The sequence below is a fragment of the Pongo pygmaeus genome, chromosome 7, assembly GCF_028885625.2.
Source record: "Pongo pygmaeus isolate AG05252 chromosome 7, NHGRI_mPonPyg2-v2.0_pri, whole genome shotgun sequence".
Lineage (NCBI taxonomy): Eukaryota > Metazoa > Chordata > Mammalia > Primates > Hominidae > Pongo > Pongo pygmaeus.
In genome coordinates, this window is record NC_072380.2 from 79,272,917 (window position 1) to 79,285,476 (window position 12,560).

The 12,560-nt window shown below is 38.9% G+C and overlaps 1 protein-coding gene and 1 pseudogene across 20 annotated transcripts in view; both read left to right on the plus strand.

Moving 5' to 3' along the window:
* The window catches only part of CSPP1 (centrosome and spindle pole associated protein 1), a 136,540-nt gene that overhangs the window by 116,631 nt on the left and 7,349 nt on the right, over window positions 1-12,560 (plus strand). For all 20 annotated transcript variants that reach the window (XM_054497551.2, XM_054497550.2, XM_054497554.2 and 17 more), the window contains one exon: window positions 10,662-10,771. In XM_054497551.2, the coding sequence (XP_054353526.2) occupies window positions 10,662-10,771 (110 nt within the window). The remainder of the gene's footprint in view (window positions 1-10,661; window positions 10,772-12,560) is intronic.
* Window positions 5-10,633, plus strand: LOC129042008 (nucleophosmin-like; annotated as a pseudogene).

Consider the following 12,560-nt stretch of genomic DNA (forward strand, 5'->3'; position numbering starts at 1 on the left):
TATTTATTTTATTAAGGCTATATTGTTTAAATATTAAACCTTTCTCCACACTTAAAAACCAGTACTGTATTCTTTGTTGTACAAGGTAGTAAAAAAAAAAAAAAGGAATATTCTTTTTTCTGTTTTAATCAGATACGCCTTGCAAAGTTTTCAAAATCAGAATTACTGAAATAAACTTTAAAAGTCTTAGGAATAGTTGACAAACCTGTACATGAATGTTCGTAACAGCCTCATTTCTAATGCCAAATCAGCCCAGATGTCCTTCGGGTAGATGAATGGTTAAAAAAACTCTGGTACATCCATGCCATGGAATACCACTCAGCAATAAAAAGGAACAAAGTTTTGAAACTTGGATGACTCTTCAGGGAAATAGTCTGAGGAAAAAAGACAATCCCAATAAGTTACATACTACTGTATGATTCCATTTACATAACATTTTTGAAATTACAAAATTAAGAAATTGAGAACAGATTAGTGGTTGCCAGGGGTTGAGGGATAGGGAGAGGTGTATATAGTTATAAAAGGGTAAGAAGAGGGATCCTTGTGGTTTGGGAACTGTTTTAACAACTTGTTTGCAGGGGTAGATACATACATGTAAATGGGAAATAAAATAATAATAATAGATCTTAATACACACATAAAAACACACAAATGAGTATTGGTAAGATGGTAAATTTGAATAAGATCTATAGATTGTATCAGTATCGATATCCTGGTTGTGAGATTATACTTGAGTTTTGCAAAATGTTACCATTGGGGAAACTGGACAAAGTGTATAAGGAATCTCTACTATTTCTTTATACCTGTCTGTGTGTACCTTATTTTAATCTATTTATAGTTCTCTTAATATTTCAGTCAAAAAAGTCGTAAGACTTTTATTTAGTCTTCAGAAGATAAGTAAAGTTACCATGGGATCTTTTTTTTTTTTTTTTAAGTAGTATACACTTACGATTATGTACTCTGATCATGAGTGTTTCTGCTATCCTAGGGTCATCAGGGAATGATCTAGTCTACATATTAGTTGTATTTCAGGCCAATTACTTTAGATTTTCATGTGATAAAATTCCAAATTAACTTATATTTTTCTCTTAATGGTTTTTTTTTTGTTGTTGCTGTTTTTGAGAGAGGGTCTTGCTCTGTCGCCCAGGCTGGAGTACAGCAGCACAGTCATTGCTCACTACAGCCTCAAATTCCTGGGCTCAAGTGCTCCTCCCATCTCAGCCTCCCCAGTAGCTGAGACTACAGCATGCACCACCATACCCGGTTATCTTTTTAATTTTTTTGTAGAGATGAAGTCTCCCTATGTTGCCCAGGCTGGTCTCAAACACCTGGACTCAAGGGATCCTCCTGCCTCAGCCTCCCAAAGTGCTGGGATTACAGGCATGAGCCACTGTACCTGGCCATTTTTTTTTTTTTAATGAATTTTTCCTTTCCAAGGAAGATGCACTGCAGAGAGAAGGAAAGATAAAACCAGCAGGAGACACGGATGGGAAGATTGCTTGTCAGGGAAATGAGACCTTCCTTCCTAACAGTGAAGATGGTCTGGGCCACTCAAGATGGTGTGTTGGAGTATTGCATGACACTAGAGCAAAGATACAGCAGTCTTTATGGTTAACAGTCACTGCAAATGCTGCATAAGTCATGGCTGTGTTAACCACTGCTCTAAGGAATGTAAAGCTGGTGGTTTCAGTGCTTTATTTTAAAAAATAGGGTTTTTTAAATTGTAAAATACACATAAACATAACATTTACCATTTTAACCATTTTAAAGTGTACATTGACTGGCATTAAGTATTTCTATTGTGCAACCACCACTATCATCCATCTCCAGAATTCATCTTGAAAATAGAAACTCTTCATATGAAACAGTAATTCCCCATTGCCGTCTCCCTCCAGCCCCTGGCAGCCAACATTCTACTTTCCATCTCCATAAATTTGACTACTCTAGGACCTCATGTAAGTGGAATCATACAGTATTTATCCTTTGATGACTGGCTTATTTCACTTCACATAACGTCTTTGAGGTTTATCCATGTTATAGCATGCGTCAGATTTTCTTTTTTAACCCCTTAGAGACAGGGTCTCCCTTGCCACCAGGCTGGAGTGCAGTGGTGTGATCATGGCTCACTGCAGCCTTGACCTCCCTGTGCTCAGATGATTCTCCTACCTCAGCCTCCCAAGTAGCTGAGACTACAGGCACACACTATTACGTTCGAATAGTTTTTGTATTTTTTGTAGAGCCAGGGTTTCACCATGTTGCCCAGGTTGGTCGTGAACTCTTGAGCTTAAGTGATCTTCCCGCGGCCTCCCAAAGTGCTGAGATTACAGGTGTGAGCTACCACACCCAGCCACATTTCCACTTTTTTTAATGCTGTGAATAATATTCCATTGTATGTGTGTACCACATTTTGTTTATTCAATCATCTGTCAGTAGACACTTGAGTTGCTTCCACTTTTTGGCTGTTGTGAATAATGCTCCTATGAATAGGTATACAATTATCTGTTGGAGTCACTGCTTTCAGTTCTTTTGGGTATACACTAAGAGATAGCATTTGCTAGATCATATAGTAAATCTATTTTTAATTATTTGAAGACTCACCACATTGTTTTCCACAGCAGCTGTACCATTTTACATTCCTACCAGCAGTGCACTAAAGTTACGATTTCTCTACATCCTTGTTAACACTTGTTACTTTGTTTTTTGAATAGTAGCAATACTTACAGGTGTGAGGTGGCATCTCATTGTGGTTTTGACTTACATTTCTGTAATGATTAGTGATGTTGGACATCTTTACATGTGCTTATTGACTAATTTTACATCATTTTTGAAGAAATACCTATTTAAGACCTTTGCTAATTTTTAAAATCAGAGTTTTTTTGTTGTTATTGAGTTGTGGGAGTTCTTTGTTATCTGTTCTGGATATTACCCCTTATCAGATACATGATTTGCAAATGTTTTCTACATAGTGGGTTGCCTTTTCACTGTTGATTGTGTCCTTTGATACATAGGAGCTTTTAATTTTGATACAGTCCAATTTATCTTTTCTTTTGTTGCCTGTGCTTTTGGTGTCACATCTAAGACATCGTTGCCAAATCCAGTACCATGAAGCTTTCCTCATATGCTTGCTTCTAAGAGTTTTATATATAGTTTTAGCTCTTAACGTTTAGATGCCTAACCACAGAGTGTCAAAATACATGTCAGAAAGCAAAAGAATGGCAAGGAGAAATAGATGAATCCACTGTTATGGTTGGAGATTTTTAACACCTATCAGAAATGGACAGAGACAGAAAATCAGTAAGGACATAGTTGAATTCAGCAACACCATCAACCAACTGGATATAACGGATGTCGAAAGACAACTTCATTAACAACAGCAGAACACATATTCTTCTCAGGTGAATGTAATCTGTAACATTCACCAGGACAGATTACAATCTGGGCAAGAAAACAAACCTTAACAGATGTAAAAGAAGATAAATCACACAATATCTGTCCCCAGACCACAATGGAAATAAACTAGAAATCAATAACAGAAAGCTGAAAAAATCTCCAAATACTTTGGAGAGATTAAATGCCACATTTCTAAATAACTCATGGGTCAGAGAAAAAATATGAAAATACATTTTAAAATACTTTGATCTAAATGAAAATACAACTTCTCAATTTGTAGGAGGTAGCAGAAATAATGCTTGTCTTTCTACTTTCCTAATGTATGCATTCAGTTAAATGTAAAATGCCAAACTCTAAAACTCACAGAAGATAACAACAGAAAATCTAGATGACCTTGGATATGGTGATGACTTTTAGATACAAAGCCAAAGCCACAATTTATGAAAGAAATAATTGATAAGCCAAACTATGTAAAAGTTTAAAAAATTGGGATTTTTTTTTTTTTTTTTTTAGACAAAGTCTTGCTGTTGTCCCCAGGCTGGAGCATGATGGCATGATCTTGGCTCACTGCAACCTCTACCTCCTGGGTTCAAGCGATTCTCCTGACTCAGCCTCCCAAGTAGTTGGGATTACAGGTGCCTGCCACCATGCCTGGCTAATTTTTGTATTTTTAGTAGAGATGGGGTTTCACCGTGTTGGCCAGGCTGGTCTCAAACTCCTGACAGGTGATCCACCCACCTTGGCCTCCCAAAGTGCTGGGATTATAGGTGTGAGCCACCGCACCCGGCCAAAAATTGGTAAATTTTTAAGATGCTTAAATTTATAGCATTGACTGTGCATACATGAAGAAAGTAGAAAGATCTAAAATCAGTATTCTAAGCTTCCACATAAGAAAATTAGAAAATAATTAAATCCAGAGTAAGCAGAAGAAGAGAAATAAAAATTGGAGCAGAAATCAATGAAATTGAAAACAGGAAATCGATAGAGAAAATCAATGAAACCAAGAGTTATTTCTGAGAAGATCAGTAAGCCTCTAGCCAAGCTAATAAAAGAGAAGACACAAATTACTAATATCAGAAACAGTATCAGAAACAGGGCATCTCTAGCTGGGCATGGTGGCTCACACCTGTAATCCCAGTACTTTGGGAGGCTGAGGTGGGCAGATCACCTGAAGTCAGGAGTTCAAGACCAGCCTGGTCAACATGGCAAAACCCCATCTCTACTAAAAATACAAAGATTAGCCGGGCATGGTGGTACGTGCCTGTAGTCCCAGCTATCTGGGAGGCTGAGGCAGGAGAATCGCTTGAACCAGGAGGTGGAGGTTACAGTGAGCTGAAATCGTGCCACCGCACTCCAGCCTGCACGACAGAGTGAGATTCTGTCTAAAAAAAAAAAATAACAATAATAATAATAATAAAGGTTGGGGGGCATATCACTACAGGTCCCACGAACATTAAAAACAGTCGGCCGGGCGCGGTGGCTCAAGCCTGTAATCCCAGCACTTTGGGAGGCTGAGGAGGGTGGATCACAAGGTCAGGAGATCGAGACCATCCTGGCTAACATGGTGAAACCGTGTCTCTACTAAAAATACAAAAAAAAAAAAAAAAAAAAAAGGTGGCAGGCACCTGTAAGTCCCAGCTATTCGGGAGGCTAAGGCAGGAGAATGGCATGAACCTGGGAGGCGGAGCTTGCAGTGAGCCGAGATCGCGCCACTGCACTCCAGCCTGGGCAACAGAGCAAGACTCCATCTCAAAAAAAAAAAAAAAAAAAAAAAAAAAATACTCCAAGAGCCTGGTGTGATTCCGTTCTGCACGGCTGTTCTCTTGAGAAGTGGTTATCTCCGTCCACCTTCTTTCCCACCTAAGTGCGTGCCACCACCCGATGGAAGATTTGATGAGCCCTGAGGCCCCAGAACTATCTTTTCGGTTGTGAACTAAAGGCCGACAAAGATTATCACTTTAAGATGGGTAATGATGAAAATGAGCACCAGTTATCTTGAAGAATGTTCAGTTTAGGGGCTGGTGCTGGTGCAAAGGATGAATTGCACATTATTGAAGCAGAGGCAATGAATTACGAAGGCAGTCCAATTAAAGTAACACTGGCAGCTTTGAAAATGTCTGTACAGCCAATGGTTTCCCTTGGGGGCTTTGAAATAACATCACCAGTGGTCTTTCGGTTGATGTGTGCTTCAGGGCCAGTGCATATTAGTGGACAGCACTTAGTAGCTGTGGAGGAAGATGCAGAGTCAGAGGATGAAGAGGAGGATGTGAAACTCTTGAAGTATATCTGGAAAGCAGTCTACCCCTGGAGGTGGTAGCAAGGTTCCAAAGAAAAAAGTAAAACTTGCTGCTGCTGAAGATGATGAAGATGATGATGATGATTTTGATGATGAGGAAGCTGAAGAAAAAGCACCAGTGAAGAAATCTATACAAGATACTCCAGCCAGAAATGCACAAAAGTCAAATCAGAATGGAAAAGACTCAAAAGCATCATCAACACCAAGATCAAAAGGACAAGAATCCTTCAAAAAAGCAGGAAAACACTCCTAAAACACCAAAAGGACCTAGTTCTGTAGGTCCTTTGCATTTAAAGCAAAAATGCAAGCAAGTATAGGAAAAGGTGGTTCTCTTCCCAAAGTGGAAGCCAAGTTCATTAATTCTGTGAAGAGTTGCTTCTGGATGATTGATCAGGAGGCTATTCAAGATCTCTGGCAGTGGAGGAAGTCTCTTTAAGAAAATAGTTTAAACAATTTGTTAAAAATTTTCCATCTTATTTCATTTCTGTAACAGTTGATATCTGGCTGTCCTTTTTATAATGCAGAGTGAGAACTTTCCCTACTGTGTTTGGTAAATGTTGTCCAGGTTCCATTGCCAAGAATGTGTTGTCCAAAATACCTGTTTAGTTTTTAAAGATGCAACTCCACCCTTTGCTTGGTTTTAAGTATGTATGGAATGTTATGATAGGACATAGTAGTAGCGGTGGTCAGACATGGAAATGGTGGGGAGACAAAAATATACATGTGAAATAAACCTCAGTGTTTTAATTAAAAAAAAAAAACCAAAAAACATAGTCCAAGAATACCATGAACAACTCTATGCCCACAAATCTGATAACCTAAAGTCTACCACCTATTTATGGTAACTCAGCAAACTTGGAATAGAGGGGGAACTTCTGCAACTTGATAAAGAACATCTACAAAAGTCCTACAGCTAACATCATAATGATGAGAAACTAGAAGCTTTTCCTGCTAAGATCAGGATGTCCTTTCTCACCACTGATTAACATCATACTGGAAGTCCTAGCTAATATTAGCAGTAAGGCAGAAAAGGAAATAAAAGGTGTGATTGGAAAGGGAGAAACAGAATTATTTTTCTTCATAGATGACATGATTGTCTATAGAAAATCTGAAGGAATCAACTAAAAAGTGCCTGGAACTAGTAAGCAGTTATAATAAAGTTGCGGGATACAAGATGAATATATAAAAGTCAGTCACTTTACAATATGCCAGCAATGTACAAGTGAAATTTGACATTAAAAATTAAAAACACAATACCACTTACATTAGCATTCCCCCAAGAAATACTGAGGTATAAGTCTATCTATCTGTCTTATCTATCTATCTATCTATCTATCTATCTATCTATCTATCTAGAACTGCCTGAGGAAAACTACAAAACTGATGAAATTGAAGGACTACTAAATAAATGGAGATATATTCATGACCATGCACAGGATGACTCAGTATTGTCAAGATGTCAGGTCTTCTCAACTTGATCTATAGATTCAGTACAATCCCAGTAAAAATCCCAGCAAGTTATTATGTGGATAACAACAAACTGATTCTAAAGTTCATTTGGAAAGGCAAAAGATCCAGAATAACCAGCACAATGTTTAAAGAGAACAGAGTTGGAGGACTCTCACAGCTGACTTCAAGAGTTATGATAAAGTTATAATAAACAAGACAGTGTGGCATTGGTGAAAGAATAGACAAATAGAGCAGTTGAATGGAATATGGAGCCCAGAAATAGACTCATGCAGGCTGGGCACAGTGGCTCACACCTGTAGTTCTGGAACTTCGGGAGGCTACTTGAGGCCAGGAGTTTGAGACCAGCCTGGGCAACAAAACAACACCTTGTCTCTACAAAAAAAAATTTTAAATTAGCCGATGTGGTGGCACACACCTGAAGTCCTAGCTATTTGGGAGGCTGAGGTGGGAGGATTACTTGAGCCTGGAAGTTCAAGGCTGCCGTGAGCTATGATCACGCCACTAAACTCTAGCCTGGGCAACAAAGAAAGACCTTGTCTCAAAAAAAAAGAAAGAAATAGACTCATGCAAATACAGTCAGCTGATCTCTGACAAAGGACCAAAGGCAGTACTGACAAAGGACCAAAGGCAGTATTATGATGGAGAAAAGATAATCTTTTCTACAAATAATGCTGGGACAACAGGACATCTGCATGTGAAAAAATAAACATAGATCTTACACCCTTCACAAAAATTAACTCAAAGTCAATCTTACATCTAAATGTAAAATGCTAAATTGTAAAACTCATATATGATAACAACAGAAAATCTAGATGACCTTGGATGTGGTGATGACTTTTAGATACAAAACCAAAGGCACAATTCATAAAAGAAATAATTGATAAGCCAGACTTTGTAAAAATTTAAAACCTGCTCTGCTCTATAAAAGACACTGTTAATTAAGAGAATGAGAAGACAGGACAGAGACTGTAAGAAAATATTTGCAAAAGACATATCAGATAAAAGACTGTTATCCAAAATATACAAAGAAATCTTAAAACTCAACAATAAGAAAACAAAAAATCTGATTAAAAGATTGAGCAAGACTTGCACCATACATCACCATACAGATAACAAGACTATGGAAAGATGCTATTGAGAGACAGGACTAGCTGGATTTCAAATCTAGGCCGACTAAGAATTCCTAAGCCTAGCTGGGAAGGTGACTGCACCCACCTTTAAACACAGGGCTTGTAACTCAGCTCACACCCAACCAATCAGGTAGTAAAGAGGGCTCACTAAAATACAAATTAGGCTAAAGCAGGAGATAAAGAAATAGTCAAATCATGTATCACCTGAGAGCACAGGGGGAGGGACAATGATCGGGGTGTAAATCCAGGCATTCGAGCCGGGAGTGGCAACCCGCTTTGGGTCCCCTCCCATTGTATGGGAACTCTATTTTCACTCTATTAAATCTTGGAACTGCATGCTCTTCTGGTCCATGTTTGTTACAGCTTGAGCTGAGCTTTTGCTTGCCGTCCACCAGTGCTGTTTGCTGCCGTCGCAGACCTGCCACTGACTTCCACCCCTCCGGATCTGGCAGGGTGTCCTCTACACTTCTGATCCAGCGGGGTGGCGCCCATTGCTGCTCCCAATTAGGCTAAAGGCTTGCCATTGTTCCTGCATGGCTAAATGCCCGGGTTTGTCCTAATCGAGCTGAACACTAGTTGCTGGGTTCCACGGTTCTCTTCTGTGACCCACGGCTTCTAATAGAGCTTTAACATTCACCGCATGGCCCAAGATTCCATTCCTTGGAATCTGTGAGGCCAAGAACCCCAGGTCAGAGAACAAGAGGCTTGCCGCCATCTTGGAAGCGGCCCTCCACCATCTTGGGAGCTCTAAGAACAAGGACCCGCCTGGTAACACATTAGAGAATGTAAATTAAAATGAGATACCACCACATACCTGCTAGAATGGCCAGCATTCAAAACACTGACACTAAATGCTGGCAAGGTTATGGAGCAATAGGAACTCTCATTCATTGCTGGTGGTCATGCAAAATTGTAGTCAATTTTGGAAGACAGTGTGGCAGCTTCTTACAAAAATAAGCATATTCTTACCATACAGTTCAGCATATACACTCCTTGGTATTTGCCTAAGGGAGCTGAAAACTTGTCCATAAAGAAACCAGCACACAGATATTTATAGTACCTTTATTCATAATTGCTAAAACTTGGAAGCAGCCAAGATGTCTTTCATTAGGTGAATGGATAAAGTGTGTTACATCCAGACAATGCAATATTTTTCAGTGCTAAAACAAAATGAGCTGCTAAACCATGAAAAGGCATGGAAGGACCCAAAGCTTATTTTAGAATTATAGAAAGCCCCACATCTTATTCAATAAAAGTTATTCCTATTTTTAAAAACCCATACAGTATACATTTGGAAAATCTGAATATCAATTATATGTTAAACGATAGTGTTGTATAAATGTTAAATTTTCTGAATGTTGTAATTAGATTTTTGCAGTGTAGGAGCCAGTCCTTGTTCTTAAGAGGATACACACTGAAATATTTAGAGACAAAATGCCATCATGTCTCCAACTTATTGGTGTAGCAAAGAGGCTTGGCAATAACAACATCCCCCGAAATATATATAGAAATTGGCAAAGTAACTAATGGTGATTCTAAGTATTTGTATTATTCTAACTTTTCTTTAGGTATAATTTTTTTCAAAGAAGTTGCGGAGGTTACCGTAGATGTTGTAGGCTATTTGTTCATGTCAAATTAGCTACCGATCCAGTAGAATGATTATAAGCAAAAAGACTGACAATATCAAGTGTTGGTGAGGATATGGGGAAATTGGAACCCTCTTACAATGTAGAATGTAAACAGGTTGGTAGTTCCAACAGAGTTAACTATAATACCCCGCAATTTCATTTCTGGTTCTATAACCCAAAGAAATGAGAAGATATGTCCACACAAAAACTTGAATGTGAATGTTCATAGCAGTGTTACTCATAATTGCCAGCAACTAGCAAATGTCCATCTACTGGTAAATGCATAGACAAAATATGACGTATCCATATGATGGAGTATTATTCAGCAGTAAAATGTAATAAACAACTTAAACATGGCACGGCATAGATGAATCTCAAACACCTTATTGCTAAGTGAAAGGACACAAAAGATTAAGTTGTAGAATTCCATTTATGTTTGGTGTTAGGTAAGGTAAATCTGTTGAGACAGAGCAGTGTTTGCCCGGGGCCAGCAGGTGGGAGTGGGGAGTGATTGCCAGTGGGCACAAAGGAGCTGTTTAAGGTGATGAAAATGTTCTACTTTAAAGTGATGATTGCACAACTCTGTAAATTTACTAAAAAAATCACCGAACTGTGTATGTACACTTACATTGAATGTGTTTCATGGTATTGTAAGCAAAATCTTAGTAATTAAAATGTTCTTGGTTTAGCTCTGGTTAAGATTTGAAGCAGTATTAAGACTCCTTCTGCTTTTTGGGGTCCTCTTAGGGGCTTATGGTGAGACATATCCTGCCATTGAAGATGACGTCCTCCCTCCACCATCACACTTGCCCACTGCACGGGAGCGCAGGAGGAACAAATGGAAAGGACTAGACATTGTATGTATGAAACTTTTCTCCCCCTTTTCAACTTAGAAGAATGAGAGGTCTGGGTTCTGACCCGTGCTAAATCTGTGTGCCCAATAAAGAGCACTTGCTTGAAATTCAGACATGGGTCTGAATCTAGGCTCTGCCTTGACTGGATGACCTTGGGTAGCTATTGAATTCTGCTGCTTTGGCTTCTTCCAGATAATAATAGTATTTTCTTTTCTCCTGGGGTGGCTGTAAGTAGCTCTGCATCCCAACCTTCCTTCTTCTCCTGCAGAATATATGGATTTCAGAGAGGCACAAGAAGGAACTGATGTCATTTATTGAAAAGCTTCATAATAACTTAATTCTGTGATATAGGCGTCATCTTCATTTCGGTCAAATGACTTGCCAAGGTCACATGGGCAAGAAGGCTGAGATTCAAACCCATGTTCTCCTCACTCTGCTCCCCAGCTTTACAGTATAGCCAATAAAAAGTAGAGGCTTTGGAGTTTATGTCCCAACAATGTCACCTCCTTGTTGGGTAGGTAGCTTGAGCAATTTCTTAAACTCTGTGTGTGTTTCCTTATATATGACATGAAGATGCAGTTATATGTGAAGCATTTAGCACTGAGCCAAGTATGCAGAGACCTCACCAAGTAACAGATGTTGCTATTAGCGTTATTATATGTACAGCATTACCAGGTGAAAATAGGTTTGCTTTTTGCCTTAGGCAACCACCAATCTACTTTGGTTTCTATAGATGTGCCTTTTCTGGACATTTCATATAAATGAGATCATACACTGTATGATTATTTGTGACTGGATTTGTCTTTCTTCTTTTGAAGGTCATTCATGTTGTAGCAAGTGCCAGTACTGAAGCCTCTTTAGTGTTGAATAATTTTCCACTGTATTAGTATCCCACATTTTGTTTATCCATTTAACAATAGATATTTGGGTTGTTTTCACTTTTTAGCTATTATGGGTACTATTAATGTTCATGTAGAAGTTTTTGATGTTTTTATTACTCTTGAATATATATACCTAGGAGGAAATTGTTGGGTTATATGGACACTTTGTATTTAGCATTTTGAGGAAGTACCAGACTGTTTTCCAAAGTGGCTGTACCATTTTACCTTCCCATCATCAGTGTATTAAGGTTGTAATTTCTCTATATCCTGGCCATCACTTAGTGTCTTTTGATTTTAGCCATCTATTGAGTGTAAAGTGGTGTGGTGTCATGGTGGTTTTGAGTTGCATTTCTGTAATGATATTGAACGTCTTTTCATGTGTTTATTAGCCAGTTGTGTATTTTCTTAGGAGATACATCTATTCAAATCCTTTGCTGATTTGATTTTTTTTTTTTTATACAGAGTCCTGCTCTGTCACCTAGGCTGGATTGCGGTGGCGTGATCTCAGCGCACTGCACCCTCTGCCCCAATGGGGTTCAAGGGATTCTCCTGCCTCAGCCTCCCAAGTAGCTGGGATTACAGGTGCATGCCAACACGCCTGGCTAAGTTTTGTATTTTTAGTAGAGATGGGGTTTCGCCATGTTGGCCAGGCTGGTCTTGAACTCCTAACCTCGGGTGATCTGCCTGCCTCAGCCTCCCAGAGTGCTAGGATTACAGGCATGAGCCACAGCGTCCAGCCCTTTGCCCATTTTCAAATTGAATTGTCTTTTTATTGAGTTGTAAGAGTTCTTTTACATTCTTGTTACAAGTCTAGTTATCAATGTGTGATTTTCAGATCTTTTTTCCCATTCTGTATCTTTTTAATTTTCTTGATGGTGTTCTTTGAAGCACAGAAGTTTTTAATTTTGATG